General features: G+C 43.7%; 2 protein-coding genes across 8 annotated transcripts in view; one reads left to right on the forward strand and one right to left on the reverse strand.

Annotated features, from left to right (window-relative positions):
• LOC140465642 (ATP-citrate synthase) overlaps positions 1–19238 on the reverse strand; it is an 81527-nt gene extending 62289 nt beyond the window's left edge. For 3 of the 5 annotated variants that reach the window (XM_072561211.1, XM_072561210.1, XM_072561208.1), the window contains exons 1-2: positions 18924–19221; positions 7794–7969 (exon numbers count right to left, since the gene is read on the reverse strand). In XM_072561211.1, coding sequence (XP_072417312.1) covers positions 7794–7952 — 159 coding nt within the window. In that variant the 5' untranslated portion in view covers positions 7953–7969; positions 18924–19221. Of the gene's footprint in view, positions 1–7793; positions 7970–18923 lie in introns of all 5 variants that reach the window. The other 2 variants (XM_072561209.1, XM_072561212.1) reach the window with 2 other exon arrangements.
• Positions 19239–26084: 6846 nt separating this feature from the next.
• Positions 26085–27048, forward strand: part of odad4 (outer dynein arm docking complex subunit 4) — a 95365-nt gene continuing 94401 nt past the window's right edge. For all 3 annotated transcript variants that reach the window (XM_072561214.1, XM_072561215.1, XM_072561216.1), the window contains exon 1: positions 26085–26365. In XM_072561214.1, the coding sequence (XP_072417315.1) occupies positions 26243–26365 (123 nt within the window). In that variant the 5' untranslated portion in view covers positions 26085–26242. The remainder of the gene's footprint in view (positions 26366–27048) is intronic.

Below are 27048 nucleotides of genomic sequence, written 5' to 3' on the forward strand. Positions count from 1 at the left end.
AGCATGCTGTCCGGCTGCATAACGGCCTGGTACGGCAACTGCTTTGCATAGGACTGTAAGAAACTACAGAATGTGGTGTGCACAGCCCAGACCATCACAGAAGCCAACCTCCCATCCATGGACTCCATCTTGCTGCAGAAATGCTGCCAACACCAAAGACTCCTCCCAACCCAGTAATGCTCTCCTACAATCCCTTCCGTCAGGCCGAAGATACAGAAGCCTGAACACATGCCCCAAAAGTTTCAGGAACAGCTTCTTCCCCACCACTATTCGACTCTTGAATGGACTGTCCAGCCTCAAATAATACTGACCTTGCTAACGTTGATCTTGCCTAGTGCATGCCTTGTGCAGAATAACCTTATGCCTCTGTCTGGTTTGTTTGCACTCTAGCACATTTGGAGTACTGTGTGCAGTTCTGGTCGCCTCACTTTAGGAAAGATGTGGAAGCTTTGGAGAGGGTGCAGAGAAGATTTACCAGGATGTTGCCTGGAATGGAGAATAGGTCGTCCGAGGATAGGTTGAGAGTTCTCGGCCTTTTCTCGTTGGAACGGCGAAGGATGAGGGGTGACTTGATAGAGGTTTATAAGATGATCAGAGGAATAGATAGAGTGTTACAAGGGGACATAAATTTAAGGTGAAGGGTGGAAGGTATAGGGGAGATGTCAGGGTTGGGTTCTTTACCCAGAGAGTGGTGGGGGCATGGAATGCGCTGCCCGAGGGAGTGGTAGAGTCAGAATCATTGGCGACCTTTAAGCGGCATTTGGATAGGTACATGGATGGGTGCTTAATCTAGGATAGAAGTTCGGCACAACATCGTGGGCCGAAGGGCCTGTTCTGTGCTGTATTGTTCTATGTTCTATGTTCTATGATCCGCATGTCCTTGCTCACTATGATCTGCCTGTACTGCTTGTAAACAAAGCTTTTCACTGTACTTAAGTACACTTGATAATAAACCAATCAAATTGAATCAAATAAATGCTGGCCAGCCAGTGACGCCCATATCCCATGAGTGAATAATAAATAAAAAAGCCCTGGATTGGGCTCGAATCCAGTAGCTTTAGAGTCATACAGCTGTACAGCTCGGAAACAGTCCCTTCGGTCCAACTTGTCCATGCCGCCCAGATATTCTAAACTAATCTAGTCCCATTTGGTCAATATCCTTCTAAACCCTTCCTATTCATGTACCCATCCAGATACTTTTTAAATGCTCTAACAGTACCAGCCTCCACCACTTCCTCTGGCAGACCATTCCATACATACACCACCCTCTGTGTGAAAAAGTTGCCCCTTAGGTCCCTTTTAAATCCTCCCCCTCTCATCTTAAACCTATGCCCTCTAGTTTTGGATTTCCCCTCATCTCAGAAAAGAGACCTTGTCTGTTTATCCTATCCATGTCCCTCAACTTTATAAGCCTCTATTCCGGTATCAGGGGCGTTACCAATGGAGCCACAGCTGGGCTTAGCAGAAGAGATGAGATCCTAGTGGCCCTGCTCACTAAACCACACAATCATTACAGTGCGGAATGAGACAGTTTAGCCCAGGATCTACTAGACAATAGAGTCAGTTCTGCCTTACCATCTCGTGCCAATCTCTTGTTTTGTTTTCCCATAGTCCTGCACACCATTATTATCCAAAAAAGAACAGCCAACGCCCTCTTGAATGCTTCCAACACATTCCCAGGCAGCGCATTCCAAACCCTAACCATTCACTGTTTGGAAAATTTCTTTTCTCAAATCGCACTTGCTTTTTTTGACACATTTTAACAACTCAACTATCTACGGGTTCATGAAGGGCAATTATTTGAAGAAATGGCCATTGTACCAAAATTCAGCATCTTCAATATCTGTAAGAACAGAAGATATCATTTTAATACATTTGGATTAGAAATCTGCATAAGTTCAGAAATTCATAAGATGTAGGAGCAGAGTTAGGCCATTCAGCCTGTACTGTGAGGTAACATTTCAGGATCCATTAGCTCATTTGGCTGGTGGTTGCTTTGCAATACAGAGTGATGCCAACAGTGCAGAAATTGAACCCACTGAGGTTATCACAAAAGTGTCTCCTTCACAACCTCTCCCCTCGCCTGAGGCACAGTGACCCTCAGGTTAAATCATCACCAGTCATCTCTCTCTCTAATGGGAGAACAGCCCTATAGGACTATGGTGACTTTATGTTCTTACTTTACATAGAGTATATATGGCAACTTATGATGCTTACATTTCAGCATTAGCTGCTTAGTGTTTACTGCATGAACACTGTAAACCATGTATTGCAGAAAGACTCTTGTCAATCATAGAGTCACAGAGGCGGTCCAACTCGTCCATGCCGACCAGATATCCCAACCCAATCTAGTCCCACCGGCCAGCACCAGGCCCATATCCTTCCAAACCCTTCCTATTCATATACCCATCCAAATGCCTCTTAAATGTTGCAATTGTACCAGCCTCCACCACATCCTCTGGCAGCTCATTCCATACACGTACCACCCTCTGCGTGAAAAGGTTGCCCCTTAGGTCCCTTATATATCTTTCCCCTCTCACCCTAAACCTATTCCCTCTAGTTCCCCCACCCTAGGGAAAAGGCTTTGTCTATTTATCCAATCCACACATCCACTGAGGTTGGATAACCTCAGTGGGTTCAATTTTATAAACCTCTATAAGGCCTCTGACACTCCAGGGAAAACCGCTCCAGCCTATAGCTTAAACCCTCCAACCCTGGCAACATCCTTGTAAATCTTTTATGAACACTTTCAAATTTCACAATATCCTTCCGATAGGAAGGAGACCAGAATGGCAGACAATATTCCAACAATGGCCTAATCGATGTCCTGTGCTGCCTCAACATGACCTCCCAATTCCTGTACTCAATACTCCGACCAATAAAGGAAAGCATGCCAAACGCCTTCTTCACTTTCCTATCTACCTGTGACTCCACTTTCAATGAGCTATGAACCTGCACGCCAAGGTCTCTTTGTTCAGCAACATTCCCTAGGACCTTACCATTAAGTGTATAAGTCCTGCTAAGATTTGTTTTCCCAAAATGCAGCACCTCACATTTATCTAAATTTAATTCCATCTGCCACTCCTCCGCCCACTCAATCAGTAATGCTGAGAAACATCGCACCCTATGAATAGCTTCTCAGTCCCAGACACTTCCTTTTGTCCAAATATTATTCGCGCCTTTATCAAGGATGCAACCAGTCTAGTTTAAGACGCTGAAACTATTAAGTCTACCATAATGTATGGTTACTGGAATCTACTGTCCCAGAAGGTGGAGGAATTTTTGATCATTCCCACTTCATTTTCTAGAGACTGGCCAGAAATTGACCAATTCTGACTGATTTTCTCATTGATTGATTTATTGTCACGTGTACCAAGATACAGTGAAAAGCTTTGTTTAACCGTAGCCTTTTCTTCTGTCTGAGAGAAAATGATTCGGATCAGACCCCTATAAAGGAGCTACTCATGCCTGCCAGCAAGACAAGCTTCCATTCATTGTCTGCAGTGTTCTGTAATGACCTCGAAACTGCCATTATCCCAGTTGCCCTAGTACCCAATAGCCCATTATTTCTATTAATGGGGAAATATTAATCAGGTAAAAACAATCTTTGAAGAGGTAAACTTGGACACTTCTAAGGGAATGATGCACAATGTGTTAGTAAGGACAGGATCTGACTCTGCAGGTGGAAAACAATAATGGTGGAGTATTTATTCAGCAGCACAGCTAAAGGTTGGTGGGCACTTGGAGGGAAAAGGATAAATTGAGGCCCAGGTTCAGAACCAATCAGTTACCTGGGAAGAAAGTCAGCAGCTGCAAATGGCCTCAACATGGTCTGGTTTGACAAAGTGAGAGAAAAAAAAAAATCAAACTATGACCACACTGGAAAGCCATGAGTTGATTGACTGGTGAGTACTATTGCTTTATTTCCCTTTCTTAAAGTAATACAACTGAGCGCATTTGGGAGGGGTCAGCAAATCCCTGGTGAATTACATGTCAACACCTCAACCAGTGTCAAACTGCCAACCATTCAGCAACCTTTCCTCACACAGTGTAAAGTGCTGTTGGGGAACACTGTAGTGTCCAACGCCATTACACTTTCTGCCGTGTGGGTTCATGCAGCTGTAATGCTTCAATTTAGGCACAAAATAAAGGACATATTCTGATGATGCCATACCGCTTTATCTAGCGTTATCTGAGAAAAAGATAGATACTGGATACAAATGGAGTTTACAGGACAAGAGATGGTTCAGTGGTTAGTACTGTTGCCTCACAGCACCTGGAACCCAGGTTTGATAACAGCCTCGGGTGACTGACTCTGTGGAGTTTGCACATTTTCTCGGTGTCGGTGTGGGTTTCCTCCAGGTGCTCCAGTTTCCTCCCACAATCCAAAGATAAGAATTCTGGGTAAACCAAGATGGAGGATGGGAAAAAATGTTTGGCTGCAAGAGCTGCTCCTTTTGAGGCATTTTAGGTGCTGGAGGTGATTTCCTCGTATTCCAGGAGCAGCAATTACTGTTTTATATGCTACATTATTTTGGAACTTTGGAGAAAAAAAAGTCATAACAACAACACTCTTAAAAGGAAGAAAGATAGACAAAGAAGCAAGCACCTGGTCAGTGAGGGGAAGAGAGAAAGAAACCTACACTACTAACTGACAGCAGAGAATCTGCACAGTTACTGCCTTTGCTGTTTGAATTCAGAGAGGGTGGTGCATGTATGGAATGAGCTGCCTAGGGAAGTGGAAGGCATCTGCACGGGTATATGAATAGGAAGGGGTTAGAGGAAGATGGACCAAATGCTGGCAAATGGGACTAGAATGGGTTGGGATATCTGGTTGGCATGGACAAGTTGGACTGAAGGGTCTGTTTCCATGCTGTACCTCTCTATGATCCTACTCTCTATGATTATCCATTTCAATGGCCATTTCTTCCATAATATATCCCATAAACATAGCTGTTAGGGCTAAAGAATTGAAGTGTATAGGGGGAAAGGGGAAAACAACTACAGAGCCATGATCATGTTGGATGAAGAAGCAGGTAAAAAAAAGGGCCAAATAGCCATTTCATGCTCCTACTTTCTACATTTCTTATATCCCTTCCAAATATCCCTTGATATTTGGAAAGCTGTTCATCTCTACTTTAAATGCATTCAATGATTGAGCTTCCATAGCCCTCTTTATCTCAATCCTAAGTGGCCTCCTAATTTAAGAACTGTATTCTTGATTTTAGATTTCCCAATCAGGACAGATATTTCTTCCAAACATCAGGATAGCTGAAAGTGCTTCCGAGTCAACTGAATGCTCACAACTGATAATGACTCCCTACCACAAACTGACTGGAGAATAGCTGCCCCTGTAGTTTTGGGCCAATATTTACCTCTCAACCACCAACACAAACTGATTGACTCGTTGTTATATTTTTGTTTGAGAGCTTATTTTGCGCAAATTAGTTACCATGCTTCCAACATAACGTGATACAATAGCTTTAAGATGTGTGTACTATCCTGTATTCTTTTTGGAAGAGAGGTGTTGAGACAGAGGTGCCACGAAGTCTCTTCTAAGCCAATAAAGGAAATAGCTCGTGAAGCCCTGCCTGGGGTTTTTTTAATAAAGAAAAAGGGCCAGAACAATAAAGGCTGATACAGTAACAACAAAGGCAGCATCTGGACGGGTATACGAATAGGAAGGGGTTTAGAGGGTCGTGGACCAAATGCTGGCAAATGAGAGTAGATTTATTTAGGATATCTGGTCAGCACGAACGATCTGGATCAAAGGGTCTGTTTCCGGATTGTACATTGGTATAATTGTATGACTCTAATAGAAGCAACATGAATGGGTGGAATCAAGCTCCCCCAGAACCAGGGTTTTAGTTCAGCTTTCAGTTGCTAGGGTTTTGAAGTTGGCTGCGGAAGCTGCTACACATCTACACACATCTCTCAGTCACAAAGAACTGGAGTTCTGTCTCGTTGCCAGAATTCTCTCTTGGTGGCGTTTTCTCCTGGACAGCAGAAACATTGCATGAGAGATAATCTATTTTACTGAATCTGTCTCTGCTAATGATGTCTTTATGGGCTATTACTATATTGAAACAGTTGCTGTTTAGTAGTTAAATAATTTGTTATATTGTTAAGTTTTCCAATAGAGTTAAAGCTGTACTAATTTTTCTTTGGTTTGTATTTTAACTAGATGTAAAAATTAAGCATATTTTGCTTAAAGTCAAGTAGTGCGACTAATCAAATTACAGCTGCTTCAACTTGTCTTTAACTAAGATAAATGTTAAGGTTTAGGCTATCTCCATGATATATTTAACAGACACAACAGTGAGTATATTTCAAGAATACTTCCAGAACTGTAACATGCTTCAGGATGTCCCAAGATTCCAAAGCACTACAATTACTTTAAAACCTTTACCAAATAGATTTGAATTCATAAGAAAGAGTACGGCCAATCTATTCAGAAAGGCCTTGATCGGAGTAGAACTTGATACAGGCAAAACAGTATATCTGTTATTGCATATGAAGAAGGCCAAGAGAAATTCAACGTTAAAATAGAATTTTACAAAATTTTGATTCAAGTGTTTTACAGGTAAATTATATGTTGGCACTAAACATGTTAGCGCTAACTTACTACACAATACCCAACAAGAGCTGCATCCACTGCAAGTCTTTTCCCGAGTTCCCTTCGATTCCAGCAAAATCTGATTTTTTTCTTGGGTCAGAGTCTAGACAGCTTTGCTGTTTGGTTGGTTGGATGAAAGACCATGTCCTTTAGATTACAACTTGCAGAAATTGATGTAGGAAACTAACCTTGAGAAGGTCTTTACTTAAAAAAAATGCCAACTTAAATTGAATTATGCTTTCAGAGTACAACATGCAATATGATATTTCTGCCAAATTCGTCATTTGGGGAGCCACTTAATCATGAAAGCCAAGTTTATCTAGGAGATTTATGTAAAATGTTGTTACTGGCTGTACTGAGTTGAAAGAGAAAATTTAATTAGCCTACCACTGATTTCCAAATCTCTAGCTGGCTGGTGCGTGATGCAAAATGTTTAGAAGCTTTTATAAGTTACTGTTACTGTGATCATTGGAGCTAAAAATGTAAGACCACAATAGACAGTGGTTACAGTGGGGAACAATCTGGTGTTCAATTTACAGAATGGCTTTCCACACAAGCACTCCTATATCCACAGATTTTTCAGGTCTTAGTCCTGCAGTCATATAAGGAAGGAGTAGTGCACCAATACTAAACATGCTAAAGAGACACAATATGGTACCAAAAGTTAAAGAAAACTGGTGAAATCAGAAGAAAGATTAAATACCTGGCTCCCAGGAGAAAAAAAAACTCAGCACACACTGCACAAAATGCAGAAGTTACTGGCTATTTCAAGAAGTGTGACACCCCTTGACCAGCCCTTTACGTCTTCTGAAGCATAACGAGGCCAAAGATATTTAAACAACACTGGTATTTTGTCAGACTGCACCGAATTCACTGTGGAAGAGGGGAGCAAACATGGGATGGCCCTGATCTTGTGATTTGGCACGATCTGTTTGGTACTGCTACCCAGTGGGAATGAGCAGACATTTTGTGTAAGGTTTTCATCTCAGTAAGTGATGTCTGTGCCAGCAATACCTGCTTTCAATGATATATCAGGTGGTGTGCACAAAATATGGAAATACAGAAAACCTAGAACTGTCTTCCAATGAGAAGTTCTCTTGCTCAGGGAAGAAATTTTGATAAAGAACCACTAAAGATAGAGTTTGAGACACATCATTATCAACACATAGAGACTTACCTCTGTTAGCAACCAAGGGTGCTCTTGGATGAGGAGGTCCCAGTCGGTATCAGGTCGCAATCTGGCATATCTGAACTTGTTCTGGACTGCACTCTTTGTGGAGATATATTTATAAAGAAATTCTTTACCTGTCTGCTCTGATATGGCTTTAGCAGACATGGCTGATCAGATCTTTACTGTAAAAAAAACAATTAAAAGCAAAATCAGTCCTAAACTAAAAAAATGAGACAGTGACTTGAGAAATCCCATGCAGACCAAATAATGTTCTGCTCTTTACAATATGCCATGGAAGCATAGGTGACCGGCGTTCAGGACAGCATGGATTAGGTTAGATCAGGGCAACATATCATGAACGTTATGGAGTGGGACGGGGGAAAGAGGGGAAAGAGGGGAAAGAGGGGAAAGAGGGGAAAGAGGGGAAAGAGGGGAAAGAGGGGAAAGAGGGGAAAGAGGGGAAAGAGGGGAAAGAGGGGAAAGAGGGGAAAGAGGGGAAAGAGGGGAAAGAGGGGAAAGAGGGGAAAGAGGGGAAAGAGGGGAAAGAGGGGAAAGAGGGGAAAGAGGGGAAAGAGGGGAAAGAGGGGAAAGAGGGGAAAGAGGGGAAAGAGGGGAAAGAGGGGAAAGAGGGGAAAGAGGGGAAAGAGGGGAAAGAGGGGAAAGAGGGGAAAGAGGGGAAAGAGGGGAAAGAGGGGAAAGAGGGGAAAGAGGGGAAAGAGGGGAAAGAGGGGAAAGAGGGGAAAGAGGGGAAAGAGGGGAAAGAGGGGAAAGAGGGGAAAGAGGGGAAAGAGGGGAAAGAGGGGAAAGAGGGGAAAGAGGGGAAAGAGGGGAAAGAGGGGAAAGAGGGGAAAGAGGGGAAAGAGGGGAAAGAGGGGAAAGAGGGGAAGGAAGGAAAAAATGAAACAAAAGAAAGAACTGCAAACTTCATTACTTCAACAGTAAATCAGCGATGCAGCTTTTTCAAGCAAAATCGCCCAATTAATGCAGTCCGATTCAGAGCTTGGTCTGAAGATTACATAGTGCAATCAGCAACACATTGATGCCAGTGAAGGTATGTGCCACCCCTTCCCAGTCTGGTCTACACATGACTCCAGAACTATAGCAACAAAATTGATTCTTAATTGCCCCTTACATTGCGTAGGAATCCACAGTTGAAGGGCAATTAGGGAAGCGCAATAATGCTGATCTCATCAGTGATGCCCACATTCCATGCACTACTGTATATTTTTAAAAATCCAGGAACAGACTTGTAGCCCCCATCAGGACAGAAGTGAGGACTGCAGATGCTGGAGATTAGAGTCTACATTACAGTGCTGCTGGAAAAGCACAGCAGGTCAGGCAGCACCCAAGGAGCAGGAAAATCCATGTTTTGGGCAAAAGCCCTTCATCAGGAATGCACTCATTTCTGGTAAAGAGCTTTTGCCCGAAACGCCAATTTTCCTGCCCCTCGGATGCTGCCTGACCCAATGTGCTTTTCAAGCACCACTCTAATTCTGTAGCCCCCATCGCTTCGGCTTAACATCGCCCTGCAAAATTTTCAGTGTTGGAAACTGAATTAAATTGAGGTGATTTTCTCCTCCACATCTCTATTAAACAGACACAGGGTTCAAGCATCACTTTAGACAACCCCAGTGTGTGGGGGCAGAGCTCGGATCCAATTTTAGGTTGGCCTCTAGCAAGATACTTGTACCCAGGCAATACAGATAATCGCCATGACTTTTCCAATTCAATTGCTTCTCCCTCTGCTATTTATTACAGTGAAAGTTTAAGCAGCTAGACTGGGCATTAATAACTCTAGCACTTGGTGGCACTAAGTGCTGGGGAAATAGTCAGTCGAGAAAGATAATAACATTTGCTGTCACAAGAGACTGATATATCTTGCGTAGTACACACACTACACAATCCACTAATTGATGACAAACGTGCTTTGGTAACCTTGAAGCAGAGGCAAAGGCAGCTTAAAATGTAATTCAGAGCCGGACAGGCAAAATAAACAAACTAAAATTAAAATAAACAATTTTAAACCGGAGTTATATTTATTCTAACAGGTTAATATCAATACGTGCTGAAAAAATGTTGCTGGAAAAGCGCAGGTCAGGCAGCATCCAAGGAACAGGAGAATCGACGTTTCGGGCAGGAGCCCTTCTTCAGGACTCAGGAAGGGCTCATGCCCGAAACGTCGATTCTCCTGCCTGACCTGCTGCGCTTTTCCAGCAACACATTTTTCAGCTCTGATCTCCAGCATCTGCAGTCCTCACTTTCTCCTAATATCCATACATGTCTGACTGCTGCTGAATCAGAGGTAGCTAACCAAGCTTCAAAACATGAACTCTAATGGACAATACAATATACAGCATTTTCCCAAAGAATTAACTTCAACTAAGTTCATCATAAGGAGCATTTTAAGACATTCCAAAGAGGCACTTTTGATACGCAAATGTTATATTTGTCACAAACTGAAACCAAAACCTGAACTGCTGACTTTAAAAAAGTATCTTGAAGAATCTCTTGGTTATTGCTGATACCAGTAGCTTGCACAAAATTCTAAAAAAAAATCACAACCAGAATATCTAATAAATATTTTTAACCCAGAGAGAGATAAATGTTGCACTGCATTTTGCATCTGTCCTTGTAGTATCAATATTATATAGCTGGGAGCACGCAGCCATAACTGTTAACCTTGAAAACATAAGGAGAATGACACTCTCCTGTTCCAAGCAGCTGATAAAGGATTCTGCTCGTCTGCTCAAATTATCAGTAAAGTTACTGAAAACACAATCACCAACAGTATCACTTCAAATAGCAACAGTTGTGTCGTATTAAATACTTGGAGATTTAAGGAAAATCTAGAAAATGGTTTAGCATTTTGCATAAAGGATGCACAATATCAAATAGCACAAACTTGATCACAACTAGCAAACAAAATCAGTCAAAATCAAAAGGCAAAGGCATTCAGTCAGTGACCATTTCAAAACTGAAGTTTTGATTTTAGATAAAGAACAGCACTTACACAATTTAGAGCAGAGAAACAACTGATAGCTTTATAAGAGTTCTTCAGCATTTATCAACAATTTGGAAGCAGTACAGCATCACTGTGGGAATGACTTGGGGAGGGCGTATTTACAGCAAAGGGGCGGAACTCATGCCAGCAAATGAGAATTTCCACTATCAGCACCTGGTGTTAACATTAAGCAAGCCCAGGTCTGGCACAGCAGGATAGGTCTCCCTCAATACCACCAGTAAGTTCAACCCCTTTCTCAAAAAAAAATCACAATTTTGTCTGACTTTCCCTCTCAAGTTTAGACACTCCTTTTCAGTGACATATGAGGGCTAGATTTATGCTGCCAGAACTGGAAGTCTGCTCAAACCCATTTCATACAGGAACAGAGGATACTCCCATTCTGATTTGGCCTAAGTCAGAGATGAAGCAGTCCTTATTAAGCCACTGTGACACCCAGAGCCAATTTTCATAACCTCAGTATTCTTGGCTGGAGGGTAAACAAATGCATTCCATTGGTTGACATTAGTAAATTGCATTGACCACAGATAGAATCGCTTAGGTAAAGGGCCAGACATACCTAATCGAGCTATCAAACTGCTGCACAGATCTTCGCTCACCTTGTTTTACTCCTAAAAAGTGGGCAAATTAGTAATTTTTGGATCAAAGTGAACATAAACAAAAAGTACACCAAAAGAATCCCAATCTCAGCGACAATTAAAAGACAAAATTGTCCTTTGATCAGTCTATTCTTAGAACCTGTCAAGTTTCATTTTCTCCCTCACCCTTTAGCCAACATCATCGCCAATACATATGTTCCATTAAAGAGCATATGTTTGCTTTTACTCAATCTTGAAAATCAATTATGCAAAGAATGCTTCAGGCAAAGGGAATGGACTAAATACAGGAAGCAATGAACCCTTCATAGCCATATGATCTTGATGTAATTTTACAATCATAATGCTAGTTGCTGCACGCTAAGTTACTCCCTGGGCTATCTAAATGATTGCTCAGTCCTTCAGTGAATTATGAGGTTCAGTAAAACTAAACAAAAAAGTAAACTCCAATAATTTTGAAAGACTAACATGATGGAGTATTAGAAAAGATGACTGCAACTCTTCTAGCATATGCCAGTGCGGAGGAAAACAATGCAACAGGAAATCTAATTTTCAAAAGAGAAACAAAAATTAAGTTAAATCTTTGGTATTCCATAAGGTGGAGGCCCAATAAAAGATGCTTTCTCCACTCCCATCTGAGTTCTGAAGGGGATTCATACCAAACTCGAAAAGTTAACCTGTTCTTCCCCTCACAGATGCAGCCAGGCCAAAATTCTGCAGAATTGTGTGTTTGTATACAGGAAATATGCCTATTTCTTATTCTTTCACATTCAATGTCTCAATTAAATGTGATAAACATCTCTTAAGAGGTACACAGAATATCATCTTTGGTGGACTCCATAAGCTGTCCATTTTTATCAATAAGACCCACCAAACCAGCAAGTGGAATGGATGGCAGGCAAGACATCATAAGTAAGGCTTTCAAAACCTAGACTCCAAATTTTAAAAAATGAATAACAAAATTCAATTTTAATGATTCAGCATATTCAAAATAATGAGCAAAAGAACAGGGCCCCTCAAGGACCAAAGTGGACATGTATGTGCAGAATCATAGGGGATGGACAAGGTTCTTAATGAATATTTTGCTTCTGTGTTTACCATGAAGATAAGACTACTTGGGAACTTGGCGATGTCGCCTTGGGGACAGTCCATATCATAGTAGAGGTGGTGTTGGATGTATTAGAATGTATGAAGGTGGATAAATCTCCTGGTCCTGACCAGATATATCCAAGATCACTGCAAGAGGCTGAAGAAGAAACTGCAGGGGTCCTGGCTGATATTTTATCATCATTAGCCACAGAGGGGTCCCAGAAGACTGGAGGGTGGAGAATGTTGCGCCATTACTCAAGAAGGGCTGCAGAGAAAAGCCTGGGAACTATAGACCAGTAAACTTAACATTTGTGGTAGGTAAGTTACTAAAGAAGAATCTGAGCAATAAGGTATACATGCATTTGAAATGGTACGGTTTGGTAAGGACTAGTCAGCATGGCTTTCTGAGCGAGAGATCATGCTTCACAAATTTGTTAGAGTTCATCCATGAAGTGACCAGTAAGATTAATGAGGACAGGGCAGCAGACAGTCTGTATGGATTTCAGTAAGACCTTTGATAAGGTTCCACATTGTAGGCTGTCCTAGAAGGTTAGATCGCATGGAATCCAGGGGGAGCTGGCAAATTGGATGCAAAATGGCTTCCTACTATCAAGTCAGAGAGTAATAGTGGAAGGATGCTTGTTGGACTGGAGGTCTGTGACTAGTGAAGTGCCTCAGGGGTCAGTGCTGGGCCCATGATTTGGGTGAGAATGTACAAGCCATGATTAGTAAGTTTGCAGGTCACACTAAAACAGGCAGTATCGTGGACAGTGAGGAAGGTTTTCAGAAATTGCAGCAGGACCTTGAGCAGCTGGGGAAATGGGCCAAGAAATAGCAAATGGAGATTAATATAGATAAGTATGAGGTCTTGCATTTTGAAATGTCAAATCAAAGTAGGAGTTTCATGGTGAATGGTAGGGCCTGGAGTGTAGTGAAACAGAGGGACCTTGGAGTTCAGGTTCCCAGTTCTCTGAAATGGAGTCACAAGTAGACAGGACAATGAAGGTGGCTTTTGGCACACTGGCTTTCGTATTTCAGGTCACTGAGTATAGGAGTTGGGAAGTTATGTTGCAATTATACAGGACATTGGTGAGGTCACCCTTGGAGTGTTGTGTTCAATATTGGTCACCTTGTTATAGGAAGGACGGTATTAAACTGGAAAGAGTGCAGAAGAAATTTACAAGCAAGTTGCCAGGACTCACCTGTCCGAGTTACAGGGAGAGGTTGGACAAGCTAGGACTTTTTTTGTAGGAGACTGAGGGGGCATTTTGTAGAAGTGTATAAGATCATGAGAGGCATGGATAGGGTGAACGCACTCAGTCTTTTTCCCAATGTTGGGTAATCGAGGACTAGAGGGCATCAGTTTAAGGTTAGAGGGGAAAGAATAAAAGGGAAACTGAGGGGCAACGTTTTTACAGAAAGTGGTACGCATATGGAATGAGCCAGCAGCAGAGGTGGTGGAGGTGGGTACATCAGCAATATTTAAAAGCCATTTGGACAAATACATAGATAGGAAAGAATTAGAAGGATATGGGCCAAGTGCAGGGAAATGGGGTTAGCGAAGATGGACATTTTGGTTGCTACGGACCCGCTGGATTCATTGACTCTATCTTGAAAGATGCCTACCAATACATCCTCTTGTCCTACAGCCATTTTTTAAGTACTCGTAAGGAGTTTAAAAAATGCAACGCAAACCTACTTGCAAAGTGGGTTTCAAATTGACAAATTTTAAATGTTGTACAGTAACAGAATAAGAATTCTCTGAACTGCCAATTCTCAGACAGAAGCACTTTGTACAGAAAATATTGGTCAGGGATATGCAAAATTCACAGGAGGAAAAAAAAAATCATAGATCCAAGGACACAGCATCAAGCGTAAATCCAAGTCCTGAACACAACCTTCTCAGAATTCTTGAACTAGCTAGCATTGAGAAAACGTCACAGGAGTGAGCGCTTTCAGTAATTAGAACGTAGAACACCACATTTGCACTGATCATGATGCCATTCCAAACTAATGCCATCGGCCTGCACGTGGCCCATATCCCTCTATTCCCTGCCTGTTCTTGTGTCTTGTCTAAATGCCTCTTTAAACATTCCTATCCAATCTGCTTCTACCACCTCCACCAGCAATGCATTCCAAGCGCCTATCACTTGAAAAATGAACACTTGTCTTGGACATCTCCTTTAAACTTGCACCTTCTCACCTTAAACCAATGCCCTCGAGTATTTGACAGTCCCACCCTGAGAAAAAGACTGACTATCCACCCTATCCATACCTTCCAAATTTTATTCACTTCTGTCAGGTTGTTCCTCAGCCTCAGACACTCTCGCAAAAACAACTCATGTTTGTGCAACTTTCCTTATAAATATTGCACTCCAATCCAGGCAACATCCTGGTAAATATCTTCTGCACCTTCTCAAAAACATCCTTGTTATAGCGTAGTGTCCAAACTGCACAGAATATTTTAAACGTGGCCTAAAGGTTTATACAACTGCAACATGACTTACCAATTTTTATACTCAATGCCTGAATCAATGAAGCCAAGCATGCAGTACATCTCAGAGGAGTAGAGAGTAGATAAGAGGTTGAAAGGTGAGGAACAAAATTTCAAAAAGAAAATTTTAAAATAAAAGGACTCAGCTGCTTCACTGTGCAATCATTCCTCAGGATGTGAGCATCACTGACAAGTCTAGTCATACTTTTGATTCCTAGCTGCCCATGGAAAAGGTGATGACAGGCCACCCTCCTGAAATGCTGCAGCTGATAAGATGTAGTTAGATACATACAAACATGGAGCAGGATTCAACCATTAAGCCATTTGCAGCCATTTCACCACTTAGTAAAATCATGGTTCATCTGACAAATTTTTAATACAGTCAAGGGTGTGGTGCTGGAAAAGCAAAGCAGGTCAGGCAGCATCCGAGGAGTAGGAGAACCAACGTTTCAGCCATAAGCTTTTCATCAGAAATCTTGATGAAGGGCTTATGCCCGAAACATCGATTCTCCTACTCCTCAGATGCTGCCTGACCACTGTGCTTTTCCAGCATCTGCAATCCTCACTTTCTCCAAATTTTAATGCAGCCAAGATGAAGAAATTACAACATATGTCCAAGCCGGTATGGTATTTCACAGAACGTGATGTGCCCATGCACCCACTGCCTTGTCCTTCCAGATGGCAAGAATCAAGGGTTAGGAGGTACTGTCAAAGAAGCACTGGCATCTAGCTCATGGTGTGGCATTACTGAAGGGAGCAGATGTTTACACTGTCCAAGCAGATTGCCTCGGCCTGAAGTATTTGTTTATTCATTCGCAGATGTGAGAAGGCATCTTTTATTGGGCCATCAGGCTAGCATTTATGTCCTATTCATAATTGCCCAGAGGGCATTTTTAAGAGCCAACCACATTGCTGTGGATCTGGAGTCACATGCAGGCCAAACCAGACCAGGAAACAACAGCAGATGTCCCTCACTAAAGGGATTTAGTGACAGAGATAGGTTTTTATGGTGATTCGCTGTTATAGGGTCACCATTTAAATAACTTTTTTCCTGCAAATTCCATCATCTGTCATGGTGAGATGTCATGTCTCTTGAACATTAGTCTGGGCTCTGGCCCTGTGATGTGACCACAAAGCCACTACCTCCCCTTTGGAAGTGCTAAAGAAGCTACGCCCAACTCATCAAATGGAAAGTATTTGATCACACTCTAGACTTGTGGCTCGTAAATGATGGAGAGCTTTAGGAAGTCATAGGCTGTACAACACATCCTCTGACATACAAATGCTGTGGCTGTGTGAAGTATGGCTTCTCCTGGTTACAAGTGAGGGACGAAACTATATAAATTAAACAAAGAATCAGATATTCTCAAAGTAATCTGAAGTGTCGAAACAACTGATTTTTATTGTGAATTCTGCTCAGGAAAATAAGCATTAATGGGAAGAACCAGCAATTGTACCATTATGTACAGCAGGATATTTGCAGCCTTATTATATATAGCCCTTTTATACCACAATATCCACATGAATAAACACTTGTTAATAAAAGGAGGAATTCTTACAAAGCCAAGTCAACAATGACTTCTGGGTCACGTGCAGCTCGAATATTAAATTAAGTTGTATAGTTTGCTAGCTAATAAATGTCTAAATATAGAAATAGACTGGGGCATATTTCATTCCAAAAAGGTTATCAAAGCAGCTAGCAGCTGCACTAGCTTTCTGCCACATGACTTCATGAAATACTGAACATTGGCAGGGAAAAAGAAGGCACCTTCAGGCAGGAAACAATTCCAAAACAAACACCAAGATTGATTCCATGCTGATTTTGGAATTCCTCTCAGAGACAATTCTATGTTTTATATTTACAATGTGCACAGCTCCTCATTTCAGCTATGATTAGATGTTAATGCAACCAGGAAACAATTATAAAAAATGAAAGGAAATGTGCTCTTTTCATGTCAAGGGTTATCTAGACATTGCAAGTACAGAATCATTCCAGTAGATCCATGAACTTCCCTGGGCTTCAGAGTGTAACCCACTCAGGTTATTAATTCCAGAGCACTAGGTTGTCTAATTACACGCACATTATAATTCTAAAAATAACAAGTGCTTTCAGCCTGCACAATGCACCACTTATTTCCCTTTAACAAAGTTAATCATAATTTGGCAGCTCAGACACATACTGTAAACTAAAAAGAATAAAACTTCTCTTTAATGTGTGCTGTATAACTTATGTGCCTGCTTTCAAACAAAGAAGACCCCTCACAAAAGCACTTATTTCACCCAACATTCTGCGCATAAAACATTTATGACTGTTCCTTTGCTCAACTTTAGCTGCACACAATTTCTGGTTGTTGGATCCAATGCAAATTAAATATTTCAGTGGGCATCTTTTCATAAAGATTCAGCTAGAATATAAAATGTTAATTTGTTTGCTTGGCATTACTTGACTGTCAGTTTAATCATTGTTGGACTATTTCTACAATTCAGGGATCTCAAAGTATCCTGCTTTAGAAGTGGTCAATTTTGCAATATATGAAGCACAGCAGGCAACTTGCACAAAACAAGCTCCCATAAATGACAACAATAATGACAACATAGTCTGTTTCAGTGATTTGGATGAAAAATAAATATTGCTAGAACAACAGGGAGAAAGGTGGATGTGGTTTCTAAAGCAGTCTAAAAGGCAAGAGAAGGTATATTATTAAATCTCACCCAAAAAGATGGCCTTTCCAATAATGCTGCACAGAACTCACCACTTTAATCAGAGGCAGTGAGGAACTTGGAGTCTCTAAAGTGGAATAGCACCCTTATTGAATGTTGAACAACAGATACTCCCATTGAGACACAGGTATAAAAATTCACAAGCAGAATGAAGGATAAACTTTTGGCCAAATGTTAAACAAAATAACTTTAAATGGTTACATCGCCATTTAACATTGGCTTAAATTTTATATCTAAACTACAAGTGAAAAAAGGGCAGATTCTCTTGGGAAAAAAAATGTAAAACTACATTAAGGATGTAAATGTATTCGGCTTCTACCAAACAAAGCAGGAGAAAGTGAGGGCTGCAGACCAGAGTTGAAACGTGTGGTGCTGGAAAAACACAGCTGGCCAGGCAGCATCCGAGGAGCAGGAGAATCGACGTTTCGGGCATAAGCCCTTCTTCAGGATATCAAACAGTCCAAGGGATAAAACACGAAGTTAAAAATCACACAACCCCAGGTTATGGTCAAACAGGTTTATTTGGAAGCAGTAGGTTTCAGAGCACTGCTCCCTCATCACAACCATCTGATGAAGGAGCAGCGCTCTGAAAGCTAGTGCTTCCAAATAAACCCATTGGACTATAACCTGATATGTGATTTTTAACTTTGTCCACCCTAGTCCAACACCGGCATCTCCAAATCATGATAAAACAAATGATTGTCAAGAGAAGATTGAGTCAATTACAATTAAACATTGCAATTCAAAACCCTCACAGTGGCTACACCAGCTCTTCAAAGACAAAGACAATCAGTGTCTCTTACCTTATAAACCTGCAAATTTTTCCCACCAAACTTTTCATTCAATTCCCTTTGAGAGATATTCTGGAATTGACTTCTATCCCTTTCAAGCAGCACATTTCAAATCACAACAGCTCAGGTGTGACAATTATTCTGTCTACTTGCCCTGTCCCCTGGTTCTTTTGTCCATTACCATGAAGTGAGGGCTAGGAGAGGCTGGAAGCAGCTGTAAAAGACCAGGGAAAGGGGACAGTGCACTGACCAGAGCTACACCATAAACCAGCAGCCGGTTTCTATTCAGACTGCCCGGTGATGATGCTATGGAGCACACCCTCTCACTCTCCCTCACCCTGACTGACTGACTGACTGACTGACTCAGCGACCTGCAGAACCCTGGACCATCGGCCCAACACCCCATCCCTCAGCCCTGAGCCTCACCTGCGGCCTCCTCTCCCAGCTCCGTCAGGGGGCTCTCGCTCGTTCACTCTCCCAGCTCCGTCAGGGGGCTCTCTCTCACTCTCCCAGCTCCGTCAGGGGGCTCTTGCTCACTCACTCTCCCAGCTCCGTCAGGGGGCTCTCGCTCACTCTCCCAGCTCCGTCAGGGGGCTCTTGCTCACTCACTCTCCCAGCTCCGTCAGGGGACTCTCTCGCTCACCCAGCTCCTTCAGGCGGCTCTCGATCTCGGCCTCCCCTCTCCGCCTCTCGCCTCACCATCTCCTGATCGGCCATCCCAGCTCGCCCATTGGCTCATGCCGCATCACGTGAAGATCCACCTCCACCGCCTGACCTCCCTGCACCGCCCCATCCCTCCAGGATGTGCCGACGTAATGGCGGTGCCCGATGCATGCCGGGGGTTGTAGTCTAATTCTCCCTACAAGTCAGTCTGAGGGTCTCTGTGCGAACTACAACACTCCGTGGCTGACGCAAGAACACCCCCAACACTACGTATAAGAACTGGTCTCGCTGCATGCTGGGGGTTGTAGTCTCTAAATCAGATTGAGCCAATGTATAGTGCCCTTTTAAAACTACAGCCCCCACTATGCATTGCGCAACCCACGCCGGGCATAGTTACAAATCAGCCCACAATGATGCAAGGAGATACGTGTTCAAGTTCCACCTGGTCCACAGTAATGTAATCACATCCCTGAACATGTTGACTCGGAAATATATACAAACAATAAATTCATTATGCTCTCTCTTTGAAAAATACGTAAATATTTATTTAATTATATTTTGAAAATTATAATTGAATTTCAGGCAATGTATCCCACATCACAAAAACTCGGTGTGTGTATTTGTTTCTGCTCCTCATTTGCTTTATCAAAACTCTTCGTGATTTTGAGAAGATGTATAAATCTCTCCTTACTCCCTCTTCTGTAGGAGAAATAACCCCAGTCTTTCAATCCTCTCTCTGTAATTGTAATCTTATCCTTGGTACTGTTCTAGTAACTCTACAAGGTCTTTGACATCTTGCTTAAAAGATAATAAAATATGGTGCATGGAATTGGCCATGGTATTCCAAGAACAAAACAAATGACATAAAATTTCAACAAAACTTCCTTAATGTATTACTCTGCCTCCATTTAGAGATCAAAGGGTCACCATGGTGCAAAGGCATTCCTTTGTATTAAATTTCACCCTTTTTCTTTCATTATTTAAAAAATATATTTTATTCATTAAAATATCTCTATGTAGATACATAGTCACTAAAGGGTTAGGAGCTGAAAATGTGTTGCTGGAAAAGCGCAGCAGGTCAGGCAACATCCAAGGAACAGGAGAATCGATGTTTCGGGCATAAGCCCTTCTTCAGGAATGAGGAAAGTGTGTCCAGCAGGCTAAGATAAAAGGTAGGGAGGAGGGACTTGGGGGAGGGGTGTTGCAAATGCAATAGGTGGAAGGAGGTCAAGGTGAGGGTGATAGGCCGGAGTGGGGTGGGGGCGGAGAGTTCAGGAAGAAGATTGCAGGTTAGGAAGGCAGTGCTGAGTTCGAGGGATTTGACTGAGACAAGGTGGGGGGAGGGGAAATGAGGAAACTGGAGAAATCTGAGTTCATCCCTTGTGGTTGGAGGGTTCCTAGGCGGAAGATGAGACGCTCTTCCTCCAACCGTCGTGTTGCTATGGTCTGGCGATGGAGGAGTCCAAGGAACTGCATGTCCTTGGTGGAGTGGGAGGGTCCGGGTGTCCCAGAGGTGTTCTCTGGAATGTTCCGCAAGTAGGCGGCCTGTCACCCCAATATAGAGGAGGCCACATCGGGTGCAGCGGATGCAATAGATGATGTGTGTGGAGGTGCAGGTGAATTTGTGGCGGATATGGAAGTATCCCTTGGGGCCTTGGAGGGAAGTAAGCGGGGAGGTGTGGGTGCAAGTTTTGCATTTCTTGCGGTTGCAGGGGAAGGTGCCGGGAGTGGAGGTTGGGTTGGTGGGGGGTGTGGACCTGACGAGGGAGTCACGGAGGGAGTGGTCTTTTCGGAACGCTGATAGGGGAGGGAAGGGAAATATATCCCTGGTGGTGTGGTCCGTTTGGAGGTGGCGGAAATGACGATGGATGATACGATGTATATGGAGGTTGGTGGGGTTGTAGATGAGGACCAGTGGGGTTCTGTCCTGGTGGCGGTTGGAGGGGCGGAGGAGCGGGAAGTGGAAGAGATGCGGTGGAGGGCATCGTCGACCACGTCTGGGGGGACATTGCGGTCCTTGAAGAAGGAGGCCATCTGGGTGGTACGGTTTTGGAACTGGTCCTCCTGGGAGCAGATGCGGCGGAGACGAAGGAATTGGGAATATGGGATGGCGTTTTTACAGGGGGCAGGGTGGGAGGAGGTGTAGTCTAGGTAGCTGTGGGAGTCGGTCGGTTTATAATAAATGTCCATGTTGATTCAGTTGCCAGAGATAGAAATGGAAAGATCTAGGAAGGGGAGGGAGCTGTCTGAGACGGTCCAGGTGAATTTGAGGTCGGGGTGGAAGGTGTTGGTAAAGTGGATGAACTGTTCAACCTCCTCGTGGGAGCACGAGGCAGTGCTGATACAGTCATCGATGTAGCGGAGGAAAAGGTGGGGGATGGTGCCAGTGTAGGTGCAGAAGATGGACTGTTCCACATATCCTACGAAGAGGCAGGCATAGTTGGGGCCCATGCGGGTGCCCATGGTTACTCCTTTGATTTGGAGGGAGTGGGAGGATTGGAAAGAGAAGTTGTTCAGGGTGAGGACCAGTTCAGTCAGTCGAAGGAGGGTGTCAGTGGAAGGGTACTGGTTGGTACGGCGGGAAAGGAAGAAGCGGAGGGCTTTGAGTCCTTCGTGATGGGGGATGGAGGTGTACAAGGACTGGATGTCCATGGGGAAGATAAGGCGTTGGGGACGGGGGAAGCAAAAATCATGGAGGAGTTGGAGGGCGTGCGTGTTGTTTCCAGGTGAATTTGAGGTCGGGGTGGAAGGTGTTGGTAAAGTGGATGAACTGTTCAATCTCCTCGTGGGAGCATGAGGCAGCGCAGTTACAGTCATCAATGTAGCGGAGGAAAAGGTGGGGGGTGGTGCCAGTGTAGCTGCAGAAGATGGACTATTCCACATATCCTACGAAGAGGCAGGCATAGCTGGGGCCCATGTGGGTGCCCATGGTTACTCCTTTGGTTTGGAGGAAGTGGGAAGATTGGAAAGACCATAAGACATAGGAGTGGAAGTAAGGCCATTCGGCCCATCGAGTCCACTCCGCCATTCAATCATGGCTGATGGGCATTTCAACTCCATTTACCCGCATTCTCCCCGTAGCCCTTAATTGAGAAGTTGTTCAGGGTGAGGACCAGTTCAGTCGGTTGAAGGAGGTGTCGGTGGAAGGGTACTAGTTGGTACGGCGGGAAAGGAAGAAGCGGAGGGCACACCTCCTCCCACCCTGCCCCCCGTAAAAACGCCATCCCATATTCCCAATTCCTTTGTCTCTGCCGCATCTGCTCCCAGGAGGACCAGTTCCAAAACCGTACAACCCAGATGGCCTCCTTCTTCAAGGACCCCAGTTGCGCCCACACCTCCCCCCTTACTTCCCTCCAAGGCCCCAAGGGATACTTCCATATCCGCCACAAATTCACCTGCACCTCCACACATCATCTATTGCATCCGCTGCACCCGATGTGGCCTCCTCTATATTGGGGAGACAGGCCGCCTACTTGCAGAACGTTTCAGAGAACACCTCTGGGACACCCGGTCCAACCAACCCAACCACCCCGTGGCTCAACACTTCAACTCCCCTCCCACTCCACCAAGGACATGCAGGTCCTTGGACTCCTCCATCGCCAGACCATAGCAACACGACGGTTGGAGGAAGAGCGCCTCATCTTCCGCCTAGGAACCCTCCAACCACAAGGGATGAACTCAGATTTCTCCAGTTTCCTCATTTCCCCTCCCCCCACCGTGTCTCAGTCAAATCCCTCGAACTCAGCACCACCTTCCTAACCTGCAATCTTCTTCCAGACCTCTCCGCTCCCACCCCACTCCGGCCTATCACCCTCACCTTGACCTCCTTCCACCTATCACATTCCAACACCCCTCCCGCAAGTCCCTCCTCCCTACCTTTTATCTTAGTCTGCTGGACACACTTTCCTCATTCCTGAAGAAGGGCTTATGCCCGAAACGTCGATTCTCCTGTTCCTTGGATGCTGCCTGACCTGCTGCGCTTTTCCAGCAACACATTTTCAGCTCTGATCTCCAGCATCTGCAGTCCTCACTTACTCCACTAAAGAGTTAGGTTCTACAGTAGCATATGAAGAAAGAAACATACATTGGAGTTTGACTCTATCCAAGGAAACCAAAGGCATTTCTTACTTGTACAAAATAATATGTACATATTTTTGAGGCACCTGGAGGGTCTAGTGACTGAATGGACACCTATTTAACTTCTGCAGAAAGATTTTACATTGTAATCTTTCCCCATTGTGGGTTGGCAGCAGCTGCCCCAAGCTTTAGTGTGTCCCTCAGCAAGTGGTCCTCAACATTGTTGTGGTTCTGTTCGCCGAGCTGGGAATTTGTGTTGCAGACTTTTCGTTCCCTGAATAGGTGACATCCTCAGTGCTTGAGAGCCTCCTGTGAAGCGCTTCTGTGATGTTTCCTCTGTTTCCTGTGATGTTTCCTCAACATTGGTAATCTTCCAGTCTACAACACTTGATTGAGATCAACTCCTTCCTCTGGAAGACCAACAAATTTCAGGCACCAAAGAGCATCTTTCACCAAGCTGATGATCCTCCAGGCAGAATCGATGTTTGTCTCAGTGCGTGTCCTGGGGAACAGCCCACATAGCATAGAGTGCTGCATCACAGAACTACTCAGGACAAATCTTGACAAGAACCATTGTGTTTCTCTTCAGACTTTCGTTAAATTTCACCTGTTTTATTTATTCATGCATTAGTATTTAGTGGCAGAGGCCACTTAAGAGTCAATCACATTACTGTGGGCTTGGTGTAGGCCAGACCAGATAAGGGTGGCAGATTTCCTTCCCTACGGGACATTAGTGAATCAGCCCCCTCTCATCTATCTCTCAGCCCCCTTGGCACACAAGCCTCATTCCTGATGAAGGGCTTATGCCCAAAACATCGATTCTCCTGCTCCTTGGATGCTGTCTGACTGGCTGTACTTTTCCAGCAGCATACTCTTTGACTCTAATCTCCAGCATCTGCAGTCCTCACTTTCTCCGTCTTCGTTATAAGTAGAAAATAAAGAAAGCTTGGCCCTCCAAACATTTTTTACTCATGTACTTATCTAAATGTCTTTTAAAATGTAACTCAACCTGCACCCATCAGTTCCTCTGGAAGTTCATTCCACACACAAACCACTTACTGTGCAAAATAAAATTGCCCATCATGTTATTTTAAATCTTTCTCCTCTCACCTTAAAACTTTGCTCCCTCTTCTTGAAATTCCCCATCCTACGGAAAAGACACCTGCCATTCACCTTATCTACACCCGTCATTATTTTATATATGTCACCTCTCAATCGCCTACATTCCAGTGAAAACAGTTAGATCTAGGACCCTAATTGTTTACTAATCTATTTTAATCTCATTGAGGAGATAGGGATAAGTATAATGTATCCAAATTTGCTGATGATACAAAAATAGATGGGAGGGCATAATGTGCTGAGAATATAAGGAATCTGCAAGAGGATTAGATTAGATTCCCTAAAGTGTGGAAACAGGCCCTTTGGCCCAACCAGTCCATACTGACCCTCTGAAGAGTAACCCACCCAGACCCAATTCCCTCTGACTAATGCACCTAACACTATGGGCAATTTAGCATGGTCAATTCACCTGACCTGCACATCTTTGGACTGTGGGAGGAGACCAGAACACACCCATCAGAAACAGGGTGAATGTGCAAACTCCACACTGACAGTTGCCCAAGGCTGGAATTGAACCTGAGACCCTGGCACTGTGAGGCAGCAGTGCTTACCACTGAGCCACTGTGCACCCCACAGATATAGATAGGGTGAGTGAATGAACAAAACCCTGGCAGATGGAGTTTAATGTAGGAAAGTGTGAGGTTGCGCACTTCAGTTGGAAAAATCAAAGGCAGATTACTGTTTAAATGGAGACACTTCAAAATAAAGTGCAGCACAGAGGGATCTGGGTGCTTTTGTTCACAAAGCTTGCACCCAGGTGCAGCAAGTAATTGAGAAGTCAAATGGAATTTCGCCCTTTATTGTTAGTGGGTTGGAGTTTTAAAATAGGGAACTCTTGTTTTAACTGTACAAGGCATTGGTGAAACTGCACCTGGAATACTGTGTACTGTTTTGGTCCCCATATTTACAAAATGATATCCTAGCCAAGAGGCAGTTCAAGAGAGATTCACTCGGCTGTTTCCTGAGATGGGGGAGATGACTGGTCAAGAGTGGGTAAACAGGTTCGGTCTTTATTCATATGAGTTTAGAAGAATGGGGTGTGATCTTACTGAAACATATGAGATACTGAGGGGACTTGACAATGTAGATATTGAGAAGATGTTTCCATTAGTGAAGGAATCTCAAACTGGGGATATAGTTACAGAATAAGAGGACACTCATTTAAAGCGGACATGTGAAGAGATTTCTTCTCCCAGAGGATAATTATTGCCTGGAATTCGGTACCTCAGAGAATTGTGGTGGCTAGATCAAGAAAGTGTTTAAAGAGGAGGTAGAATTTTTTTTAAATGTAAGGGAGTTGAGGGCAATGAGAAGCTGGCATGAAAGTGGAGTTGAGGCCTGGAGCAAATCAGCCATGATCTCATCGGCTTTTGTTAACCCTGTTTCTCTTTCCACACACGCTGCCTGCTCTGCTGAGTTTCTCCAGCAATTTCTATTTATATTTCAGACCTCTAGTATCTGCAGTTGCTTTTGTCATTGAATGGCGGGGCAGGCTTGAATGGAGGGGCTGAATGGCCGGCTCCTGTTGCTATTTCCTATGTTCTTAGCCGTGGGTAGGGAAGGGTATCATTCTGAAATATTGGCATCAGATAAATGATATAAAGTAGAAAGCACGTTGTCTCGAAAGCAAAATGTTCCCTTTAAAGTGGTGTCCCTGCGTCTGGTTGTTGGGGGGTTGCTAGGAGACTGACTGGTTACATTCCAAACAGATTGTAACCGCGAGAAGCTCAGGCATTGAATCCATTAGCAACAGCAGCGAAGGAGAGAGTGCAGCAGGGACAGGGAGGGAGAAAAATAAAAACAGAACCAGAGGGAGAGAGAGAAAGAAAGAGAGAGAAACGAGAGTTCACAGAGAGACAGGGAGAGAATCAGACAGAGACACAGCGATGGCTGACGATGATGAGGAGGTTGTGTCGGGTCCAGTTTGCTCGTACCTCACGTACAAGTCCGAGGGGGACCGGCTGTACATACTGGGGGAGTATGAGAAGGCCATCAACAGTTACACACATGTAAGTTTCATCGGCAGCCAGAGAGCAGGGTCTGGGGTCTGCGCTAACCATTGCAAACGGAGGTGGGGATACAGTGAGGAGAGTTTCAGGGCAGTACAATTTCCCAAAACTAGTTCACAATCGTCCAAAATTGCTCAGAATCAGAATAGTCAATACAGGACGGCTGATGTCCCCCTGCATTGCTGACAGATATGACCCAACAACTAGGGGGGAGCATGACTGATACTTCAGCATTGGCACTGCCTGGATAACCCTGCACTACCTTGGTCAGATGGCAGCATCTTTGATTTCCTAAAGATCATTTAAAGGTAACAGACCTTTTTCTGGGTGTGTTTTAATGGGCTTTCTTCTGTACCTAACACAGTGCTGTCCTGTCCTGGGTGTGTTTGATGGGGTCAGTGTCAAGGAAGCTATTGTTTTGGTTTATAACAGAAAAGAGCTTTACTGGGTATCTAACCCCGTGCTGTTATGTCCTGTGAATATTTGGTGGGGGAAAGTGTAGAGGAAGCTTTACACTGTATCTAACCCCATGCTGTCCCTGACCGGGGAGTGTTTGATGGGAGACAATGCAGAGGGTGCTTTCCTCTGTATTTAACCCCATGCTGTCCTGTTGTGGGAGAGTTTGATGAGTATAGTTGCAGAAGGAGTTTTATTCTGTATTTAACTGTTGCTGTGTGGAGATA

The sequence above is a fragment of the Chiloscyllium punctatum genome, chromosome 42 (genome assembly GCF_047496795.1).
Source record: "Chiloscyllium punctatum isolate Juve2018m chromosome 42, sChiPun1.3, whole genome shotgun sequence".
Classification (NCBI taxonomy): domain Eukaryota; kingdom Metazoa; phylum Chordata; class Chondrichthyes; order Orectolobiformes; family Hemiscylliidae; genus Chiloscyllium; species Chiloscyllium punctatum.